General features: G+C 40.0%; 1 protein-coding gene and 1 pseudogene across 1 annotated transcript; one reads left to right on the top strand and one right to left on the bottom strand.

Annotated features, from left to right (window-relative positions):
• Positions 1-9281: 9281 nt before the first annotated feature.
• On the top strand, positions 9282-11664 carry LOC148842264 (uncharacterized). Its single transcript, XM_088956954.1, has one exon. It carries the CDS (start codon positions 9506-9508, stop codon positions 11351-11353), a length of 1848 nt encoding a protein of 615 aa, XP_088813080.1. The 5' UTR covers positions 9282-9505; the 3' UTR covers positions 11354-11664.
• A 6695-nt stretch (positions 11665-18359) lies between these two features.
• Positions 18360-18919, bottom strand: LOC148842263 (F-box protein VBF-like; annotated as a pseudogene).
• Positions 18920-25015: the final 6096 nt, after the last annotated feature.

Raw genomic sequence — 25015 nt, 5'->3', positions numbered from 1 at the left:
AAATCGTGGTTGAGTCTTACTGCACAAGGCCATGTGCCGACTTCCACAGGTATTGTTATCTTCCCTAGGGGCCTGACTTCCTCTCTACTGAAACCCACCAGAGGAGTGTGCGTGGGCTTCAACTCGCTTCTCTGCAACAGTAGTTGGTCGAATGCCGATTTGAAGAAAATGTCCGCTGAACTGCCTGGGTCCACAAGTGCACGCCGGACTTTGAAGTCGTTGATCCTTAGTTTTATGACGAGCGCGTCATCGTGGGATAGTGAACACCTTGTGCGTCGTCTTCTATGAAAACTACCGGTTCTTCCATCTTCGGCCTCTTTGGAGGGTTCTGCTCTTCTCGGGCCACCTCGCGAACTGACGCCCGTGCTGCTGCCGAAGTGCAACCTGCTACCACCGGACTGCCCACTATCACGTGGATGGTTCCCCGAACTGGCCTCTCTTTTGGGGAAGGTCGCTGCAAGGCTTTGGTCGGTTTGCTGCTGGACTCGGAGGCATCCTTTCTGTGCTCCCCTTGCCGACTTGCTTTATTATTATTGTCATTATGTACAAAATTTCTCAAGTATCCGCGACGGATGAGTCCCTCTATCTCGTCCTGGAGATTATTACATTGTTCAGTTCAATGACCGTGATCTTTATGAAAATTACAATATAGATTTTTATTTCTCTCGTTTGGATTACTCTTTAGGCGTGTAATCCGTCCGAACTGCTAAGGGAGCTTGGGACGGCTGGCTTGGCTTCGCCTCTCGGGCCTGGCTTCTTTTGTCGCCTGGGTTGGTGGGCTCACCTTCTCTTTTTCTTTTCTTGACCCCGCCTTCGGATCTTTGGTTGATTTCTTCATCTGTTCTCATAAATTTGTCCGTGAGCTTGAGGAAATCGGCCACGGTTGCTGACTGGCTGGCCACCATGTGCCATTTGAACTCCTTGTTCGTTACCCCTCTTTTGGCCGCTGCGAGCTGTACCGCGGGGTCTAATCACGGTATCTACAAGCATGCTTCGTTAAACCGCTTGATGTAGCTCCGTATGGATTCTCCTTCCCTCTGTATTACTCCGAAGATACTCTCCTAGGTTCTAGGGCACCGCTTGCTGGTAACAAAGTGTGCGGTGAAGATCTGCACGAACTAGGCCTAGCTTCTTATTGACCTGGGAGCTAGGTTCCGGTACCAGGTGCGGGCCACCCCCCTAAAGGTGGTGGTGAAGGCCACGCACATGCATGACTCACTGACCCTAGCGATGTGCACTTGTAACTGGAAAGCGTCGACGTGGTCGTTGGGGTCAAAGGACCCATCATACTTGTCCAGAGATGGATGTTTGAAGTCTCTGGGCATGGGGACTGCCAGAAGTTCTGGTGAAAGGGGGGAAGGAACTGAGAGAATTGGGACAGTTTTTACCTCATCCGAGCTCGTCTCTTCCTTGCCTCTGAGCTCGGGTAGGACACGGGTAGCAGTTCAGCGACTTCACCGACGCCTTCTTTGAGCGGGCCTGGTGCTAGCGCTGCTGGCCTCCGTGTTGCCGAGCTCGATGGGCCCGAAATGTTGGTCTGCTGCCAGGGTGCTGAACCGGTTCTCCATGAGTGAGAACTCGGGCTTGGAGCGCCGATGTGACTTTGTGGGTGAGGTTCCCGACCCACCTGCGAGCTGCGAGGCGGGGGTAATTTTTCTTTGCTTTCGGCCTGAGGATGAGGCCTGACTATTAGGGGGGTTCTGGAGTTGGGAAGCTTCTCCTCGGTGAGGGCGTCCACCTTGAGGGGAGGCCTTAACCGGCTTCGAAACAGGGTGCCGGGGGGGGGAAGTAGTGACTGGTTTAGCGGTAGCTGAGGGAACTGCTGCTGATAATGGTGTTGAGAGAGGTGGTGTAGTACCTGGTGTTGCTGGAGTTGGTGCTGTTGGAATTGTTGCATTTGGGCTTGCATTGCCCGCATGCATTGCATTAGGTCATCCAACTAGTTCTGGCGGGTCGCTAGTGGGACAACAGTTGGTTTAGTGAAGTTTGATTCAATAGGGAGTGGAAGAGGGGTGTTCAACGAAGGAAGGTTCAGGGGCACCACTGCTTGTGGCACATTCAAACTAGGGATCCCATCCACTGAAAGAGGGATGGTGATTGCCCAATGCACACCACGGGAACTTGAAGTTGCTCTCCGGTGGTGGTCATTTTTGTGCCACATTCGGCATTGTTGGAGGAAGACATGAGTGCTGGAGCTTTTTGGAAGAGTAGGTAAGAGAGATTTAGAGGGAGGCTTTTAGAAGCGTTTCCACAGACGACGCCAATTGATGGAGCGCAATCCGGACGGTCTTAGCTATCAACGATTTTGCCTCTGACTGGAGCAACGGGGAGCCTGAAACGGAGAAGATGAGGGAACTCCGGGGGGAACCCGGTGAGATAACTCTGAAGCTCAAGTTAGTATTCTCTCAAAGGCAAAGTAAAGACCATATGGAGCAAAGTTCACATACCTTGTTGTTGGGGGTAGGGGGCCTTTTATAACCACTTCGTGCACTCACTCCGAGGCCTTTGTTAGGTCGGGTATGATTATCTCTGTTTCTGCCAGTTCGGGTGTCATCCTTTCTGCTGGGACAGAACCGCCACTGCTCCTTGTCGGAGCCGTCTCTGTAACTGGAGATGGCGGTGTCAGGTGGCCATTTGAAGTGCGGCCGTCAAGCGTCAGATTCCAAGTCAGTCAGGTGCGCCGCCCCTGGGTACGAACTTCCTCGGTGTCAGGCATGGTACTGTTTGTTCGGTTTGGCATCCTGGAGGTGAAGTTCTGGAGTGGTGAGCGAGGTGAAGTCTTGAGTTCGGAAGTATGTCCTGTATTGCCATAGTGCAGGCCAGTTTAGTGGGGTGAGTCCCGAACTGCTATAAGGCAGGCCAATTTGGTGAGGTGTGTCCCGAACTGCTATAAGGCAGGCCAATTCAGTGAGGTGTCCCGAACTACTATAAGGTAGGCCAGTTCGGCGGGGTGTGTTCCGAACTGCCATAGGGTAGGCCAGTTTGGGTTTGACTTGGGGCCCAAGAGAGAGTTCGGGTTCCCAGTAGTGAGTTCGAACTGCTGATAGGGAGTTTGGACCGTTGGTTCCTCTGGTGCTTGCACCTTAGGCGTGTTGTTGTGTCGAGCTGTCGCCTTTGCCACGTTGCGTAATTACGAGGCTGAGCCAAATCTTCCTTCATCCGAGCCCTTCTCGATGTTCTTGTTAAGCGTCGGTTACTCTGTTTCTAGCAGAGCTACAATGGCACTTAGTTCTTTTACGGTTATACCCTTAACTAGCCATTCTAGGGGAATGAACTCGGGTGCTTCTCCCGGACCCAACGTTGAAATCAAGGTCAACTTTATTGGATGAGCAGAGCCAGACCATCTGAAACTCTAATATCAAGTTCTGCCCACTCAACAGAACAGTAAGAACTTCTATCATATTGGTGTTTTTCTTCGTATTTAATGGACTTTTCAAGTTTTCTTAAGCTAAGGTTTCTTGTTTCTTACTTTCTATTTTGCTTCAACTGGTTCGTCTATGTGTTCTTCTCGCCAAATATTTAAGAATAAGATAAGTGATAGTTTATGAATCACGAGAAATGATACAACGTTTCCTTCTTTTCTGTCGCATTTTCACTATACACACAAAGAAGTCAAAAGTATTTCAGAAGTTATTTGGTGCAAAAACAATCGGAGCATCTGATTCTTCGACAGCCACCGGCGAAGGGCTCTCTCCCTCCCTTTCTCTCTTCATTCCCTTTATTCTCTCTCTCCCCCATTCCTTCTCGTTCATGTTTCATCGCCGCCGCTACAACAAGGATACAGTTTGTCAATTTATAAGAATGGAGAGACAGTGAAGGCAGACGGTGAAATAGGGGATGAAATTTGAGGAATAGTGAATGATAAATTCGACATTTCTTTTTCTTTTGTTAGTACTTAACGAAAATGTCAATTGTCAGAAAACTTAAGGGTACTTTAAGACAATATATAAACAATAAGGATAAAGTTTGTCAATTTCGTGAACAATTGGGGTTATTTAAGAGATTTGCCCTAGATCTTTTATGCAACAAGCTATGCGTGGCAAACAATAGAGATGAGATAAAGAATAAAATATTCAAAAAACATAAAATATGTTATTAAGATTTTAGTATTTCCAATTAGGATTAAGTTGAGTGATTATCTTAAAAGAAATAAGTGATAGTATGTGGTGGGGGCTATGCAACTATCATGCATCTAAGCAAATCAATGTATGATATATCATATATATAACACGTATTTATATATGATATGTATTATAGAATTGGGTTCAAGTTGGGTTGAGTTGCTCGAGTGGTCAACTCTAACCCAACTCGAAGTAAAGTCGGGTTTGTAAATTTCAACCCTAACCCTAACCCGAACATCAACTTGACCCAACCCAACCCAACCCGACTTTTTCAGGTTGGGTTCGAACCAACCCGACCTAAGTTCCAGGCTTACAAAAATGAATTTTCTGACATTTTTTTAGAGAACATTACTATACCTATTTTTGGATACAATTTTGTGTTTTTGGTAAATTTGCTTTTTGACCAAAGTTTAAGGAATTGGAACATAGGTAGTTGGAGCATTAATGATGGGGCCCATGCTTTGCACCGATTTCAAACAAAAAATATGAGTATAAAAATGTGAATCGTGTTTGCATTTATGAGCCGAAAAGAAGGTAATTATGCAGAGTACATATTTGCATTTGCATCATAACCAAACATAGTTGATCCTAACGAGTTAGGATTAGTACATTATTATAGGGAGGAGTATCAATTGGACCGGATTTGGTCCAATCCGGTCTAGTATGAGTCACTTATAGATAGATCAAGTCAAATCCAATCCAATTATTATTTTGGAGTGGTCCAAATCAATGTATGGATCATATAATTTGTTCAAATTGGTTTCAATTTAGATTGATTCCAATCCAAACGTGGTCCATTGATACTTGTATTCTTATCTTTTACCAATGGACCAAATATTGGTTTAATCTGATTAGTCTGGTCCAATCCAATAAATACTTTGGATCATTAAGTCTAGACCGATCCGCTTCAATATGTCTTATTGGTCTGTCCAACATGGCAACGTCTAAATTAGTTTTGATTTGGACAGGGTCCATTGACATGTCTCCATTACAACTGGAAAAAAAAAAATTACAAGTTGAGTCCCTTAGGAATAAAGGTGCAACTTGGGCACGCCTAGCGTGAGCCCAAACTAACCCAGCCCAAAATTTTACATGAGTTTCTGGTCATCGGGTTGGGCTCGGGCCCAAGAAGTCTGGCTTTTTTATTTTTTAGGCTAGGCCAGGGACTATCCCTTAGGTAGCCCGAACCCAAGCTAACTATACACATACATACATACATACATAAATGCACACACACACCCACACACACACACACACACACACACACATATATATATATATATTTATTTATTTATTTATTTATTTAGAGTGGGTTCATTGACTAAGCCTGAGCGTAACCCAAGTGCATCAAATTACAGTGCGGGTTGGGCTCGAGTTGGAAAGACTGGGCTCGGTCCGGGGTTAGGCCTTAAGCCCAAATTTTAGGGTTGGACCCCATAAACTTGGCATAACCCGCCTGACTTGCACCCCTACTCAGGAATGGCAATGGGGCGAGCATGGTTGGGTCTTGCATACCATGTCCCCAACCTTGAATTCAAACGCCCTGCCCTGAACCCCCATCAAGGGCTAGAAATCTACATCCCATCCCCATCCCTATGTGGAACGGAGATCTTCAAATTTACCCTGCCCTACCCCGACCATTCCTACTTGCATACTTGCAATTTTTTATATATTTTTAAAATATACCAAGAATTGTATTATATTATGCAATATAATATAATATATATTATCATATATTGATAATTTTATATATAAATTATGTAATATAATATAGCTGGGGCAGAGTGGACAAATATCATCCCTACCCCATCAATGATCCCCAAAGTTTTGTGTTTCCAATAAACCCATCCCAAAACCCAATCAATAGTCAAAAGACCTATCCCAACCAGGCCGGGGTGAGGCAAACCCCCACAAAAATGGTCAAATTGCCTTCTCCAAAGTCACTATTTGATTATAAAAGAGTTTTATTGAAAGGGTTGAGATTTTATGCCAACAAAACATGTTCCAACCCTCTATCAACTTGATCTAATACTACACACCTCCCATGGAACTGAGACCCACCATAAAAGTGGAACCTGTCATGTATGAGATGTACAGTGTAAGATCATGTTGGTAGAGGGTTAGAACGTGTTTTGATGGCAAATGAACTTAGACTAAATTAGGGGTGGGGATATGCGACTAACATAACACTCTCAACACTATCCCAAAAAACCACTACAGTTGCTTATTGAGAATATCTCCTCATACATGGAGAGATGTTCACGATGTCTTCCTATAATGGCTAGTTGATACACTGTTTGGAGCACTTGTTTGTTGGTAACAGATCTGAACTTGTGTAAAGATGGATCATGAGATTTAAAGGGGAGATTTAATGAACTTGACTTCACTTGCAAAGCTCCCTTCAAACAGCCTTTACAGCCTTGTATTGAAAATATTTTCATAATTCTATGATTTATTTCATGGTGTGATATTCTCAATGTAAGATTACAAGAAGTTGTTTGAACGGTGCCGATCCCAGATTTAATACATTGGTGGGGCCTTGTGCACTTCCTGCCTATTTTAAGAATTGGCATTGAACCGTATGAGGTGCCCATTGTTTACGTCCAAATACTACTATTTCAATGTTTTCAGCCCTAATAACTATTATCAACGGAAACCCATTTATATTATCTTCCTGAAATGATAGAAAACAAACTCAAATTATATTTGTTATTTTTTTTTATGGTGGTGGGGGTGCATTTTTCTATGGAGGACCTTGATTGAGGTAATCTTTGGCCATGCACGAATTTTATTCCCCTCTAGGTCTAGTCTTTTAGATTACTGTTTAAATAGATTAGAGCACATGGATGGATGGAGATGGACCATCTCTCTCTCTCTCCAATACAGAAAGAGACCCACTATTTATTTGGTAAACCACTTCTTCAGGTTTGATTAATTAATAAGGGAAAAATACTCAAAAACTTTTCCTATACTTTTTGGAATCAGCTAAAAGCTTCCCTTGCTTTTCAAAAACAGGCTCAAACATCCCTCTCCACTAAAAAAAAAAAAAATAGAAATGTGCATTGACAATAAAAAAACATCTTCCCATTGATACAAATCCATTTCTACAAATACCCTTGTATAATAATAAGATCCAAACTCTAAACATAAATTTATCCTTATGGAAAACATTCTTTTTTTAATAGAAACCAATCTCCATCTCCATCTTTATGCTGGGTTTCTTTTTATTTTATTTATTAAAATTGATCTTCATTAATATCTTGCTTTGTAGTTTGTATGGATTCTTTAGATTTCCCCCAAATAGAATACTCTTCCAACTTCGAAACCTAGTACATTCCATACCCAATAAGCAATACAAGGGCATCTTGGTCTTTATATAAGCAAAATATGCAGTGATGGGATATATATATTTCTTTTAAATCACAAAAATTTCTAAAAGTAACAAAATGGCATTCTATTGGCCCATGTGATGAATATCTAATATAAGAGGAATGGGTTTCATCCTCACAAAATCCGTCCTCACAGCCCTTACAGTCATGCATTGGGAATATCTCCCCATAACGAAAACATACAAATAAGAAGATATTGTCAATACATGGCTGTAAAAGACTGAGGAGGGATTTCCTGAGGGCAAAATCCGAACTCCTATAACCGAGAGCCGAGAGGAAGTTTCAGCTGGTTTCAAAATGTACAAGGAAAGATAGAATGATTTCATTTTCCCCATTGATAAGAGCAAAGGCAGAAAGCAACCAAAATTGTTAATTATTCTTAACTAAAACATTATTGTACGTTCTCAAGTAGCAGAATTAGTGATAAAATACTTTAAGATGGGAATAAACTTCTTAATTATCCACAACTCCACATTGATTGAAGTGGAATCAAATTGCACTTAAAGGAAACTTTTGGTGAGGTTGGGTTGGCCTTTTAGAGGGGATGGGCTTAAGGGGCCAAGAAAATGGGCCAGTGTCCACTATATCACAATATTATATAGAACCAATATAATAAAGAAAACAGAAAATAAAAAGAAAAACGGGTTCCTTTTCTCTCTGGTTGTCGTTTTCAAAGCTGTCTCCCTGGCCCATATAGTTAGGAGTCTGGACTTCTGGAGTCCCACGTACCCAAGCCAAAGCAATGGAAGTTTCGTGGGGACTAGCCAAGGTTTCGTGTAATCGTTATAGAGATAACAAATCCGCCTCACAGTTTCCTTCTGTGCTGTGATTAACATTTTCTGGGCTCGAAACAAATCCGCCTCACTGTTTCCTTCTGTGCTGTGATTAACATTTTCTGGGCTTGGGTTGATGGTGATGCTTGCCACTAACAAAAGTAAGCTCACGAGTCACGACCCCCTTAAAATGTCTACCAAGTGTTTGTGTTGTGTTCTCTCTCACATGCAGGTCGTAGGCTCGTAGCTTGCCTTGGCTCTTGGCTTTTGCCTTCTGCTGATCGACGACGGTGAGCTTTTCGGCTAGGTCCAGTCCATTAACTCCACATGTTTAAATCAAACCATGGTTCAGTCAAGAAAAGTAAAACAGCCAGCTAATCAGAGGGAATCTGCCATGCGGATTTCAGGCCCAATCTTGAGGTGGAAATCAGAATTCTAACTTCGAATTACCTTAATTAAAGCTCAAAGGCACTCTTGGCGAGTGAAGATCGCATAGTGATTGGGATGGTTGAAAGAAGGCACTAATTTTTAATTTAAGTGCTTTTTAACAAAAAAAAGTGCTTTTAACCCTCTCATCTCATCATTTCGTTGGACCCAGAACAAAAGGAAATTGATTAATCAGATCATTTCATTGATGGGACATTTCACCATTAAATTAGATTACAAATAACCGTTTTAATTAAGCTTAAGCCAGCCTTAAAGTAATTCTAATAAAGAGGGCAGCTCTACGCCTCTACCATTTCCGGTTCAATCGTTCAGGAGACACCAAACGATCAATCCTCGCTTTTTTTTTTTTACTTTGCGTCTTTACCTAGAGTGTTAAAACATTCAGCAGTGGTTTTAATTCAATTGATTTTGGTTTAGGAACAACAACTGTTTGTGGCCTGTGGGTATAACTTCAGAGACGTGTGTGTACCTTGAGAAGATAACTAATCATTACAAGACTCGCTTGACAACTCTTTTAATATGTTTTATCTGCAATCAAGAAAGAATGCCAATTAATTGTACCACACGTTACTCGGAAAAAACAATAAAGCAAAGGCGTGAAAAAAAGCTCATTTGTCCTCGACTCCTCTCTCTTTCTTTAAGCGAGCGAGATATCTCTCCTTTCTTCTCTGTTCTGTGTCTCTGTGCGTCTCTGCTTTGTCTGTCTGTCTGTCTCCCTTCTCTCTCTCTCATCAAAAGCAAAACCAAAAGCAAGAAAAAAAACCAACCCCAAATCATGGAAGGAGATGCAGACACACCACCCTTTTGGCTACAAACTAGTACCACCATCAGCCGTAGCCACCGTCGTTCTTCTTCTCCTTTCTTTCTTAACTCTGCCGTGCTGATCGTCGTATTGCCTCTCGCCGCTCTCTTTCTCTTGCTCTTTGTCATTCCTTCCCTTTTCTCCTTCGTTTCTCAAGTTTTCCGACCTAACTTGGTCAAGAAGAGCTGGGACTCACTTAATCTCCTACTCGTTCTTTTCGCCATCATCTGTGGGATTCTCAGCAGGAGGAACTACGAGTCCTCCGGCAGCATTGATGATGAATATACCAATGTTGCCAGCAGCAGCACCTCCCAGGTGGTCGACAAATCGCATCCATCCTCAACCCCACGTCCCTGGTTCGAGTATCACGACCGCAGCTTCTACAATCCCATGACATCCTCCACCGATTCCACCAGGGTCGGACGCTTGAGGAGGAGCAGCAGCTCCTACCCGGATCTTAGGCTAGAATCCTCGTGGGTTTCCGGGAGCGATGACAGGTTGCGATTCTACGACGACATCGAGGTCGATACTTATCGATCGCAATCGGGCTCTGTTCGACGACGACATATACGTGAATTCCAGGGGCAAGATCCCGAACTGAAGACGATCCAAGTGGATACTTTTGTGGCTCGTCCTTCACCTAATGAATTGTCTTCATCGAGGCCACCTCCTCCTTCTCCGCCTCCAAGGTCACCGACACCTGCACCACCTCCTCCTCCGCCTCCGCCACCGGCAATTAAACAGAAAATCAAGCGACCCTCTAGAAATATTGAACGTAAACAAAAAGCACAAGAGCTCGATGATAGTGTACCAGAAGTCACGAAAATCCATTCACCACAGCCACAGGCTCAAACACCGCCGCCACCACCTCCCCCTCCTCCACCCCCACCGCGACGGGAATCGCAACAATCGGAACAGAAGAGTAGCAAAAGCGAAAAGAGGAGAAGCAGTGGAGCGAAAGACATAGCAACTACATTGGCCTCGCTATACCATCAAAGGAAGAAGAAGAAGAAACAGAAGAACAAGGATAGTTACGGTTACGATAGTTCCCTTCACTCTCCACCATCTTTGCATTCAGGAACGCAACCATCAGCTCCGCCGCCGCCTCCACCACCACCACCACCACCTCCTGCCTCCCTCTTTCATAGCTTATTCTCTCACAAAAAGGTTAGCAAGAGTAAACGGATTCACTCAGTGTCATCGCTACCACCACCACCTCCACCACCCCCGCCGCCACCCGCCTCATCATCACGTTCATCGAAACAGACGACCAAGATTGCGCCTCCACCAGCGCCACCTGCACCAAAAATTCCGGACGATTCTTCCCGGCAGGGAAAACCGACCGTATCCGGCCGACCTCCATTACCAGCAAAGATGAGCAGCTTCTACGATGGAGAGGATAACTTGAACAGTGGTGGGCAGTCTCCATTAATTCCAATACCACCACCCCCACCCCCACCTCCATTTCGAATGCCAGACCTGAAATTTGTAGTTCGTGGTGACTACGTCAGAATACGGAGTAGAACCAGCTCTCGTGACAGCTCGCCTGACATGGATTTCATGGATCTCTCATCAAGGAAGGAACCGACACTTATGCAAGCCATGATGAACGGCGAAGATATGGTCGGATCGGCATTCTGTCCAAGCCCAGAGGTGGGTGGATCACCATTCTGTCCGAGTCCAGACGTTAACACCAAAGCTGATACCTTCATTGCTAGATTCCGGGCTGGATTGAGGCTGGAGAAGATGAAGTCCATCAGGGAGAAAACCGAGATGGGTATCTCGGAAACCGCCCAAGGCCCCGCTTCCAGTCAGATTTGAAAAATCTGTTTCACTATTTTTTTAAGGTTTTACTGATCTAGTTTGTTCTTTACAAGACACATTTTCTTTCTTTCCTTTTTTTTTTTGTTAATACTCTGAACTCTCTGAAGATGGAAGAAGAAGATATTTAGACAATTAGATTTAGAAAGCTTTGGGCTCTGATTGTGTTTTTTCTCCAATTAGAGTTCCTATTCTGTTTCTCTCTCTCTCTCTCTCTTTTTTTTTTTTTTTTTTCTTGTTTTGTTCTTGTATAAGTTGCGAGTTTGGAGGCTTTTAGCCTATGAATTGCAATTACTGCTGGTTGATTACTATTGGGAAGAGACCATTTTTTTTTCTTTTTTGTTTGGCTGATATTTGTCATTCAAATATAAACAGATAATGTATGTAACAAACATGGAATGACACCAAAAGCAGTTGTTTATAATTTTCTGTTGTTGCTTTTGCGCGCGCACGAGAGTCTTGTCGATGGGTCGAGTCAATTATGGGCCGAGCAATTGGAGGTTTAATCGTGGGCCTGTTATAGAGTGTGGGTTGGGATCAGGGCTCCCTCTTTCCTTAACAGGTTGGTGCATGTCTCTCTACTCCTAACTGGCCAAGACCCAATTCATTGACAGGTCATGGCAAGGGTTTTTTAAAATCCAAAAACCAAGATGAAATTAAATCAAAATTTTTGTTTTTTTTTTCAAGCACAAAAAATCAAATAATAAGGATAAATTATTTTTATACCTCAACCATTACAAGCAAAATATGTCGCTCAAAATTTTATTAGTTTTGACATATTTAGAAATTTATTGTAAAAAAATATTTCAAAATTTTGGCCAATTAAATGAAGCATTTCTTTTGGCATTTCATTGAAAGCAATTGTTTCAGAACTTGGCAAAATATTACGACTCTGGATTTCCTGCCCACAAGAATTCTGTCCACGTCTACTCACAACACACTACCTCCATGTAGGGAACATCTTCCCATGCATAATATTATGTAGGAGAATGAAATATTCTCCATATGTGGTTGAGATGTTATGTGAATAGACTTGAACAGAATTCTTATGAGCAGGAGATCCTGAGTCAAATATTAGACCAAGGGGCAGAGAGATCCGGTGACAAACTGGGCGTTTTAGGTGGTGGATATATGATTATAGTAAGGGGTTAGGTGAAGTGATGACTGATGAGAGAGAGAGAGAGAGAGAGAGAGAGAGGTGGCCTCTGCCTCATGCCCTCACGCCATTGAGCAAGTAAATTGATTGAATGTTTCAAATCTAAAACTATTGTCATGGTTGAGAACCGCCCAAGGGGAGTTGAAATTGGAAGATGGCTGAAGTGAAAGTTGAAATCCATGATTATAGATATGGAGCTACATCAATTGCGTGGGCTACGTTGCAGCCGTTTGGTATTATTACAAGGACACATTGCGTACCAACTTCCTTTCCTCCTTTTTTACATATATAAGGAGACCGAGTTGAGAGAGGCGTAGGCCCATTTTGATGGTGTCCGCGGCAAGCACATGGTGGTGAGACGGAGAGTTGGTAAGCTTACCAGAGTCACAGACCACTGACTGGACTGACAGGCATGGTGGTAGCTATTCTGAACCAACAATAACCAAGCTTTAAGCTTCTATTTCTATAGAAGCTTATTGGGCACCCAGAGATATCTGGAGTGAAGAAACCAGAGAAGATAGGCTCAGAAATGAATCTATTTAGGCGTATACCATCAAGGAGAAGCAATTGGAGGGATTAAAATTTAAAGGATATATAAGTTGAAAAAATTTAAGGTCCCACAATTTAACCATGGATATGATACTGAACAGAATGAAATGATGGAACGGTATTCATATGGCACAGACCCCATTTGGTAGGGAGAAGACTTATATATGATGATGATGAGTCGTGTTGATCTCCCAAGACCCTCTCTTGAATGGAGCCCCCTCCCCCTCTTTCAAACAGGTGCCTGAATCTTAACAGCAATTAATTCTGTCAAACTTTGAATCCAACAGTTGAACTATTCTCTCCCATCTTTTCCTGTTCTATTTGTTTGACATCGACTGTCAGGCAACTATTTTCACTCTTCAAAGAATCCAAATCCATCTTTATCAACACAAGGAAAAGAATGCCCTCTTCTTTCCTTCTTGGAGCCTATCTTCACTCTCATTTACTTCCTCTATTTTTTTTTTTCCTTTTTCGGTGATGTTGTCATTTCGTTTCCTTGGCTGTTAAGTATCATATCATAACACCCCCCTCCCCCCAGGGGGAAATTCTTCTTCGTGTGCTCAATAAGAAATAGTAACGATGATGATGTTTTCCATTCACATTATGTAGCTCCAATTATATAAATTAAATTTAATATTCTATTTCTTAAGTTGCTTATATCCCAAATAAATTACACACACCAACCTTGTGCTTTTATCTATACAGAATATAAAATACATATTTAATTTATTCATATTATAAGCACAAAGGACTCCAACCCAACAACTTCCCACAACATTTGTCATCTTTCCTCTTTTTCTATTATTTGTTTGGTCAAAGCATTTGTCATTTTGTTCTGTCGATGTCCCATTTTACAGATGCAGCTTCAATCTTCAAGACATTTGAAGTGTATATAGAATAAGTTCAAATAAATTCAAGGGCATGCTTCTTTGTTTTATGAAAATATGTACACAAAACTAAAAGAAATCTATAGATATTTTGTTTCTTTCTAGAGGGCTGAGATGTATCTTCTCGGTTGTTGGAAATAGAAAGAAACGAGGCAGGGTACATGGTAACTGGCAGCAACTAAGGGTCTCGTGGAGGACTTTGTAGAGATTGAAAGCTTTCTCTGTTTGTTTCTTGTTGGCCTTATTAGCTAATTTCTGTCTGTTATGTTGTTAAGGAAAAACAAAGTAACTGAATTCCTTTTCTGTCTCACTTCAATGTATGGAATTCAAATTACTACGCCCATTGCTAGATTCAGAAGTCTCAAAATGATGGAGTGGACTCATCAAGTCTACTGGCTTCTTAGCAGAGTTGGGACTTTTTTAGATGGCCACTGACCCATTTCAGTCCCCGATTTCAATTCCACCATGATCCAAACACAGCCCACGGGAAATTCTAAAATTAAATTCCAAGCTCACAGATGGTGAATTAGTGATGTAAATGAGAATGCTCAAAGTCAACATGGAGATGTCACTGGGGGTGCATTTTAGGTGAAACAAGTGAATTTCTTCACAGCAGATATTAGATGGATATAGGGTCAATAACGATTGACATAGGATAAATATAGATCTTAATACAATTTTATATTATTTATGCATTTTAAAATTTAATTAAGAATGTAATTACAGTGCAAAAGCTATACAATAAAAAAAATCAATCACATTAAAAACTTCAACAATGCTAAAAGTGCCATCTGTGATATCTCTTTTATCACTGATTCACTTTTTTGCTTCAAAATGTAATTTTTGCCTGATAGATTTTGCCTGAATTATAACATAGGATTTTGATATCAATATTTATAAAAATGTGAAAGAACTATCTTGCATATTAAGTTTATTAATATATTCTAAGCTGTTATATATAAAATAAAATTTTACAGTATATTATTTTCAATTGATTCACCACTCGTGTATTTTCGTTATAGTTTGCAGATGCATATTTTCCATTTTAATACAATTGTAAACTACAATTGATTCATAAGCAATATGTTGGTGGCAATATATGACCATGCAAAATGTTAAAAGTACATATTTCTTATGCATTTAAACCATTTTCATGGTTAATTCAACTACAAAATTAGTGTTATGAATGCATTTGTAAGACTTATGCAAGTTTCTCATCATTTCCCAAATAGAATTGCCATTTCAAAAGCCTTTTTTGATAGCCAATATTTTTGAACCTTGATATCATGTTTAATGCTTTATGAAAGTATTTTCCTTATGTACCTTGCTTTTGTCCATAGTGAAAAAAAAAGTGCTGACATTTGTCCCCTATAAAGTTGATTTCTGGCCGAAACTAATCTCCATGATGGCTCCACACGGACCACCCTCTGAATAAAAGACAAGTGAGAAGCTACGCTGCTTTGGATATAAGCTTAGTTTGGGGTTGCGTAGCCTAATAATTAAGCTTAGCCTGGTTGTGACTATGGTTAAACTGAGTCAACTCGAGAGACTCGAAAGCAAGTCAACTAGTTTTTTAACCAGTCATTGGACTCGGCAATTCAACAAGTTTTTAATTTTAATTTTTTGGGGACTCCGTAATTCAACAGACTTGACTGATCATCCAATCCAGTTTCTTAATGTTTCAGAGTAATATATTCTTAATATATCTATACGAACTCAAGAATTTGGTTTAGTGGAATACTGGGCAATCTATTTGATTCACGGGAGTTGAGCCGAAGTAAATACTTGGCTATTTTCGTTGAGCTCAAATCAATTTAAAGTTCTCAAGTTCGAGTTCGATTGCAAATCAAGTTTCTTCTAAAAATAAAAATATACATATAAAAACATTTATTTAATTTTACATACAAAAATAAGAATTATTTATTATTATACATAAAAATAAAAATTATTTATTATATATATATATATATGTGTATGCATGTATATAATAAAAAAATATTTATTTATTGTACTAGACTCGTGAGCCTCATGAGCCGAAGTTCACTGGGCTCAAGCTCGCCTCGATTAGCAAATGAGCCTATATATCAAGCTTGGTTCAGCTCTATCGAGCTTTTCACGAGCCGAGCTCAAATAGCTCATGAGAAGCTCGGCTCGTGGCCACCCCTACCCATTATCCATCATCAAAGAAACCATTTCGTTGACAAAACATTGATACTATCTGTTTCTTTTTGAAGCCAAAACATCTCTAGATGAATTTAACATACAATTATAGGAGATACTCCCAACGTATGAAGGGTGTCACAATTTTTGTTTTTAAGAGATACAAACATGTTGATCCTACATAGGGCATAACAGGGCCGGATGGCATCCTAATCCAATCTATATCTGATCTGCTTAGGGTTCAATGAGTTAATTTTATTCTTTGAATTAAAAATTAAAAAATATTCACTTTTCAACTTGTACATAATCTATATGGCATGGGATCGACTACATGAATAGTGTTTCATCATTCAATTCTGTTTAATGCCAAATTATGAGCACTTAAAAATCATTTCTTATTACTTTTATCTATTCCTATTTGATCTACCCCCAGCCCTTCTCAACCAATAATTAATCACTTTTTTTCTTATAGTACTACTATAGGTGGTATTCCATGGACATGACTGAATCATCTAAATTTAGCTTTACATATAATCATGTATTGTACACGTATATGCGCATATTCACACTTAATTACATACACAACTACGCATATAATTGATCACCTTTCATTTATTCCTTCATCTCTAACCCATCTCTCTCTCTCTCTCTTTCCCTTTTCCTTCTTCCTCCTCTCTCATATCTAGTTCCACCACAGTTACCAATTGTTCCTATGCTGCAACCGCTACAAGCGGCACTCGTTTCAAGATGCCCGTTCCTCTCTCCCTCTCACTCAAATTACTTCTAGTTTGTATTGCAAGAGCTCAAGTGGATATTCCTTCTGGTGTGCAGTGCAAGAAGCAGAATCAATGGACCGCCATTTAACAACATTCAATGTTAGGAAGTTGTGTTTCTCCTTGAGTAGTGCCAGGATTTGATTTATTCCCTCCATTAGAGGATATAATGGCACATTGGATCATAAGACATTTTAGATCAGGAATCACTTGATTTTGTCTACATTGGATTGAATCACTTGTGGCTTCGTCCTTTCTTTTGTGCCTGTGATGAGGCTTTGTTTCCCCTGATCTTCTCTTATGAATAAAGAGCCAAAAAGAAAATGTAGAGGGCTATAGAAATGTGAGAGTTGGCTGTTAATGGATCAGATTTGGATATATTTGTTGGGGATTTTGAGGCATTCTGGACAAAAATATGGTTGTGTATGTCTTTTGATATTAGTAGGGATTGTAATAGAGCTACTCATGAAGTAGCTCTAACTAAGCCTCTAATGGTGAAAATATTTCACTCTGTATTAGTACCTTCTACTACCTAATGGTTTTTGTTTGTTCATAAAAAAAAAAAAAAACCGACCAAGATTGAGTTGTGCTAATGTTCCTGTTACACCCTAATCGAAACCAACGTTCTTTGTTATAACCAATCGATTTATTGGATTTTTTTTTTTTTGCACAGGAAGACAAAATTAAAAAAAAGGAAATGTCTCAAAGGAAAATAACCACATACAACTCAGTGTTGCAAACTATGTTTTGGTCTTTGTACCCTAAAAGCCACTAATTCTGCTAGTGTCAAAATGATCTCCAATCCCTCTCCTAGTTTGAGCTCACAGAATACCATGTGATGGTTAGGAATGAAACCAAGTAAATTGGTTAGCAATTCCAAGATATGTAGACATATCAAATTGCTCATTTTGGGAGAGAGAATTTCAGAATGAACAACAATTAAAAGAACAATGAATTATAACAATGTTTTCTAATTTTGGTTGGCAATTGTCCATTTCAAACAAATTCATTAAAAGTTGTAGAATCTTTTAATGAAATGATTGATATTTTTAATCACCCATATCTTATTCTTGTTGAAATGAGGCAAGGACCAAGAATCGGCGAACCGATTCATTTTTGCTTGGAACAAGTAAGACTTTGGAGGAGGCTCTTGAAAATTAAAAAGAAAAAAAAGATAAAAAAAGAAGCAATAATGATTAATGACATCCCAAGTTTTTAATCAAACATTGCCAATGTTATTTAATTCTAGTATAATGATGTGAAACTGACCAACAATAATTTAATGGATTTCAAGCTTGCAATCCAATTTTTTCCACCTTTGATGAAATTTTTGAATCCATAGAGCACAAATGGATCAAGAACAAGGATGACGAGAACACATCGCATAGCTGAATTTTACATGGATTCTGTCAAAACATACTTGTTCAAAAGAAAAGGTATATAGTATATACAGAGTAGAGCAAAACAAAAGCCTATATTATTTATTTACTATATTTAGGCCTAATCTCTTTTCCTTGGATAATAAGACTAGACATCCGGTAACCACCCTTCACCTCCATGTTAGTCATATCCACTTTCCCATCTTCTCCTATGTCATTAAATAACTCATCCATTTCTATCCACCCATCCATCTTCTCCTCCTAGGGTAATGTGCCTCCTATTGACCCAACAACATGGATGGCAGCGATATGGGTGGTTGCAAGGTGAACCTACAGCTATGTACATGGTTGAAAATCACTCCAGTATACAGCTGGGGAGGCAATTAGGGATCCAGATACACACTCTGGATATCTCCGCCCTTAATTCTAGTAAACCTTATAGACAGCTTTGTTTGGAGAAAGTCGAGGCCTTTTCTGCTCTTCGCCAATTTGAATACAAGGTATGTTTTGTAAACTGTTCTCGGGACGGCAATCTTGTCTATCTTGCCATGGATTTCGAGCTAGCAACCGTCTAAGAGATCAGCCACCGCTGAGAACCTGAAATTTTGAAATTCAGAGAGAGAGAGAGAGAGAGAGAGAGAGAAGATTGAGCAGTTGAACATGATCTCCAACAGTTGGTAGCAACAGTATCTGGTGGTCAGTGGCACTGGTGGAACCAGATGTAAGAGAGGAGGAAGAAAAAGAAGAGGGAGAAAGACGAATTCGGGATAGAGGAAGGAATGAAAGACTTTGAGAGTTTGGGCAGATTGTCAAAATTTCAAATGCATTTCATCACTTTTTAGAGTCTGAACTGACATTAAGGTTTGGACTCCGTTAATTTCAAACGTAGAAAGATCTATGACATGTTCAAATTCTACTGGGAAGGACAGAAAATTCCGTCCCCAAGGGACAGACGATGTGAGCTCGGGTCGGGATACTGGAATCTAAGTAGCAAGTAGTAACACATCTATTCTGATACAAATCTGAACAGGGCAAATTTCCGTGTAATACACGTATTGATGATTTTCAAGAGAATGTTACAAACTGCTTAAAATCATAAAAAACACAAATAATTTGACCAACAATTTGGATTACTGATTTATTGGTTATAATTATTTTTTACTGTATTACGTTTATTTGACCAAACTTTTTTATTGTATTTGTTGATTTTGTTCTCAATTCCAAATCCCGTCCTCGTAGTTTCTTTTAATCCTACATGTTATTGTAGTTATTTTACCTCCCCTTGTGCGCATGAGAGAACTTGACAATGGAATACAATGCCAAATTCCGAACAAAGCCCTATGATGTCCTCAATGATAAGCCATTCAGCTTCCTGAACCACACCTATCTCTGGCTCTTAATCTCTTTCACTCAAAATGTTTCTTCCTCTGAGTGACGACTGATGAGAATACAAGGGTTCACGTGTTCTATTAAGTGCCCTCGATCCTCTGCATTAACTCGAGGAGATGAATGACGTGTATGGTGTATTCTTCTTCATCTCCCATGTGATATCGGAGGGTCGTAATTCATTTTTAACTAATGAATTAAATAGTCAATTACCCGGCTATGTTCTCACCACAGAAGCATTATAGCTTGTCTACCTGAATGCGTTGCTTGTTCTTCACTTCAACATTGACAGAATCTCATATTCAAATTGCTTCGCAAGAGTAGGAGGCTACTGTTTTCTGCAAAACCAGGAATGGATTGAGCTGGAAAAAGTGCTTCATTCCTTTACGGGTATCTTCTAGTCGTTGTATAGGATAAACAGGCAATGCCGATCCGATAATCTCGGATTCGGATGGGCAAATGTCATATCGGATCGGATTTGGATAGTAGAAGAATCTGATTAAAAATCGAATAGAACTTGGATGCTGGATTCACCCCATCCGACCTGATAAAAATCCGAGTCCAATATATATTAGTATACTATATATTTTTTTATACATTAATGTAATAAATAAATTCTCCGGGGGTAAATGAGAAAATCTATTTCTTATGTAAGAGAATAAAACATATTCAAAAATTTCACTTAACAACTTAAGCTTTTAGGTCGAATGGATCTTTAAGATGGTATCAGAGCCAATTTGACCAAGTGATCTAGTGTTCGATTCTCGTCACCCCATTATAATATAATTAATTAAGTTTCAGCACAAAGTATGAGTGAGCCTATGCTGTCCATGCTTCAAGCCCAATGGGCTTCGTGTGAAGGGGCATGTTAGAGAATAAAACCTATTCAAAGACTTCACTTAACAGCTTAAACTTTTAAGTTGAATGGTTTTTTGAGACCTCAAACCCCCAGTCGGCCAGCCATAAACCCTAAATCACTCGACATTTTCTTCTCAGCCCAGGTTATTTTCTCTTGCCATCACCTTGCCGTTCTCTCCTCTCTCAACTCTCTCTCTGCAACAGCCAACAAAAACAAGACTACAACTCTGGCTGTCGCCAACTTGCCGTTCTTTATTCTGCCCTTTTCTTCATTCTTTTACAGGTTTAACTAACCTTACAGATTACAGATTACGGGTTTAATCTAACCTGTAACCTTACAGGTTACATGTTTAAATTACAGATTACAGATTTAATTTGACCTCCTATTCTTGTTTGTTCTGAATAAATTATAGATTACATATTATCTTTTCATTTGTGCTGAATAAATTACTTTCGTTTCAAGTAAAGAATTGTTTTATTTCAAAACTTTTGAAATAAAAATTTATGTTTTACATATTACAGAATTGTTTCAAAACTTTTGAGTAAAAATTACAGAATTGTTTTACTTTTGTTTTGTTACAATAGCATCAGTTGGAGTCGGATTAAAATCCAAAATCCAAAAAATCCGATCGGATTCAAACTCAGATGCCCTGCACACAATCCGATTGGATTTCAGATCGGAATCAGATGCAGCTAACATCCTGTCGAATCGAACTCGGATTTAGATTCCGATCCGAGTCTGATCCGATTACAGGCCTACGCGCATGCACGTAAGCACACACAGATTCTCTGAATTTCAAAAAAAATAATAAAGTCAAAAGATCTGATCCCATCTCAATGACTGAACCGATGCCAGAGTTTGAACCTCCCTGGTATAGTGGCAAATGGCCCAAGAACCTTACACCCCATCTCTAAACCAATCACCACCCAAGAATCCTCTCCTCTGGGAGCTAATATCTATTTGCGCCGTCCCTACCAATAACCACAAGGCTAAGACCCTAGAGTAGGGACATCGTATCTGCTCTGAGCCTCCAGATTCAGTGGGATCTGAGTATGACAGTAGAATCTCTTGTCCCTAAATACCCCCACATTCCTGAAGGACATGGATTCTCCAAGGATCAACCTCCAAGGTTGAGCTTGACCACTCGTTAAGGAGGCATTCAATTTTGAGGAATAATCAGCCCTTAGGTGGAAGATCAAACCATTAAAGGCCAACTAGCATCTAGCATCCTTCTTTATACCTTATGTCAGATTTATGGGACTGACTAGTGTCAGAAAATTCCTGTACTATTTCCAAACTCCCAAGCTTTGATTAACCTAGCTGACAGTCCTCTAAATTCCTTTTAACTTCAACTACTCATCAACCTACCTTATCCCTTTTCTATCCAGCATTAATCAGATAATTAAATGTGATAAATAGATATTTCAGACCTAGTTCTAAAATATCCATGGCATGCCAAGATATAGAGATATTGAAGTAACCATAATGTAATAAACGGGTATGAATCCTCCAAATATTTTACATGCTTCAGACCTAGTTCTAAAATATCCAAGGCATGACCAAGATATAGAGATATTGAAGTAACCATGTAGGGAAATAATGGATACAAGAAACCAAATGACCTAACCTGAAAACATTCAGGACAAAGTTTCACAGCATCTGTATGACAGAGGTACCTTTTCTTTAACTTACAGAATCAAAAATTCCATCAATCTCACCTGCATGGCTAATCTCCTCCTTAAACATAAGTCTTATACAATAAAGTATTATGAAATAGGTTACACTGAATTAAATATAGAGTTAGCAAGCAGTTTTCCAACTTAAGGAGATCATACCAATAAGATGAAGCAATAAACACAAATAATTACCTCAATAAGGTATGATTCTGCTAATTTGCACAAAAAAAATTTAGACCAAATTTTCCAATCTGGGAATAACTTGTTAGCTGCTAAATAGTAGTTCACCTCAAAACACACAAGTTATTTAATGGATCTTTACTACATCTTCAGTCCTAAGAGACATAATAAAACAACGGGCTCTGTAAGTATACCCATGTTGAAAACCCCTCATTAAGCCATAACAGTGTCCAACATTCCATTATTACAAGATTTCCAAACCACTAATGTGCCAGCTTCTAGGCCACAACAACAGCAACCTAAAATTGAGTAAATTGACATGATGACACATTCTCTGGGAATTTCACAAAGAACAGCCAAAGGACTAAACAAATTAAGAATAGCATGAGGTAGAGTGAATTAGGACAAAACATATTTCATAATATGTGACCAGCCCATTGTTCTCGATAGACTCATCAGTAAAATCAGGGATGGCCACTATATCCAATTTAGGCAGTACATATAGCAAATTAAAGTATCTATATAGCGCATTAAAGGTATCTGTGTAACTTCAAAAAATTAAAAAAAAAAAAAGGTGTTGGATATCCAAAAACACCACACAAGCACCTGAATTCTCAAATTGAAAATCATTAAAAAGTTATCAATTTTAAGAAAAAGGCATACACTTTGTATAGACTGAGCATCCTGATCAGCAAAATTTCCTTGATTTCCCTTACAATATGCCTGAACCTTGACCCCTGAGGCCCTGAACATTGATGGAAGACAGATTGGGAAGGCAGGTAACCCAGTGGAAGAAATAAACGAGGTCAGAATACCCATGGTTCTCTACCATCGGACATCTCATTTTCTACATGATTAAATAAATTGACACATGACGATGACTCCTGAAAGAAGATTGTCCTGTGAGTTGTGATGCCCATCAAGCTTTTCTCTTCAATGGCTGGAATCTTGGATAAAGTCATCAGATCAGATGGCACATCCAATGTCATCTTGAATGTTGCCTAGAAACAATGTGATTGTCAAAGAACGGAGGACATATGTTATCTACAATTAGAGATTTACCGGTTTTATCTGGCATTCATTTAAATAGCAATCCACAGATATGGTCATAATCCCATCTGCATGGAGCAGACGAGAAAATAAAATTGGAAATGACACAAGGGAGAAAAAAGATTAAGCATTGTAACATATAAATGGGGGAAGTAGAAAAAGCATTTATTAAAACATATTAATAATCATTTAAAACCACAAAATTAACTTTCCACCTTAATTTCAATCAAGTTCTCCTTAGCATTTGAATACATGGCTCCATCGCCTAAGATGGATTCTTTACTGGAATATTGATATTCAAAGGAATTAATTTCTTGAAATGCTATAACATGGCTTCATATCTATCTTCATTAACATTTCCCGGTGTTTCCTATTTGGGCTACGAAATCATGCTTCCAAATTCTAAGAAAAAGCAAATAATTGCATTCACATGGTTCCGGAACGGTCAATATCAAGTAAAGTAATATTAAAAGCTAGTCGAAACAAATCACATAAGGAGTAAAAGAAAAATATCAAATAGAGGAAGAAAAGAATAAAAATAGAAATAAGAAGATAGAAAACATAAAATAATGTGAGCCACCTTAACAGCGGGTTCGTCCTACCATGTTAAATTAAGCAGAGACTCGCGTCTAAGTGAAAAGTGTGTAATCGCCATATTCTTCTTCTCCTCGTTAAGCGCATGAGTAGTAAGTAAAAACAATTATTAATCCTAATAAAAAATTATAAATAAATAAATAAATAAAACAGGACAAGTTCCGTTTATATGTGCTGGAAAGAAAGGGAGAAAGCATAGTAGATTACCTTTATTAGAATCCTTTCATCTTGTCATTTTGAATAACGTCATCGATTTCTGATGGTGCGTGATCCGGCCGGTCTTAATTGTCCGCGGCCTTGCTTCTGAACGGGGTAGCAGGGAACCCGGTGTAGAGGCTCTGAAGCTCAAGTTAGAATCCTTCAAAAGCAAGGTAATACCAGATAGCGCAAAGTTTGCATATCTCGTTTGTCGGGGGGTAGGGGGCTCTTATAATCACTTCGTGCACTCGCCCCGAGGCCCTTGTCAGGTCTAGTATGATTACCCTTGTGCTTGTCAATTCGGTCGTCGTCCTTTCTGCTGAGACAAAACCGTCACTGCCTAACCGTCTTTCTAACTGGAGATGGCGGTGTCAGTGGCGGTGGCAGGTGGCCGTTTAGAGTGCTGCCGCCAAACGTCAGATCCCAAGTCAGTCATGCGCGGCGCCCTCGGGCACGAACTTCATTAGTGTCAGGCATGGTACGACTTGTTTGGTTTTGGTGTCCAGAAGGTGATGCGAAATGCTGAGCGAGGCGAAGTCTTGAGCTCGGAGGTATCTATAGGGCAGGTCAGTTCGGCGAGGTGTATCCCGAACTGTTACAAGGTGGGTCAGTCCAGCGAAGTGTATACCGAGCTGTTACAAAGTGGGTCAGTTCGGCGAAGTGTATCCCGAGTTGTTACAAAGGGTCAGTTCGGCGAAGTGTAAGTGTATCCCGAGTTGTTACAAAGTGGGTCAGTTTGGCAAAGTGTATCCCAAGCTGTTACAAAGTGGGTCAGTTCGGCGAAGTGTATCTCGAGCTGTTACAAAGTTGGCCAA

The sequence above is a fragment of the Nelumbo lutea genome, chromosome 8 (assembly GCF_056320005.1).
Source record: "Nelumbo lutea isolate HS-2025 chromosome 8, American lotus-T2T, whole genome shotgun sequence".
Lineage (NCBI taxonomy): Eukaryota > Viridiplantae > Streptophyta > Magnoliopsida > Proteales > Nelumbonaceae > Nelumbo > Nelumbo lutea.
The sequence above is the reverse complement of the archived record's forward strand: the minus strand, read 5'-3'. Positions and strand labels throughout refer to the sequence as shown.

Coding starts and splice junctions, on each gene's coding strand:
- LOC148842264 (XM_088956954.1), top strand. CDS start 9,506: ATGGAAGGAGATGCAGACACACCACCCTTTTGGCTACAAACTAGTACC.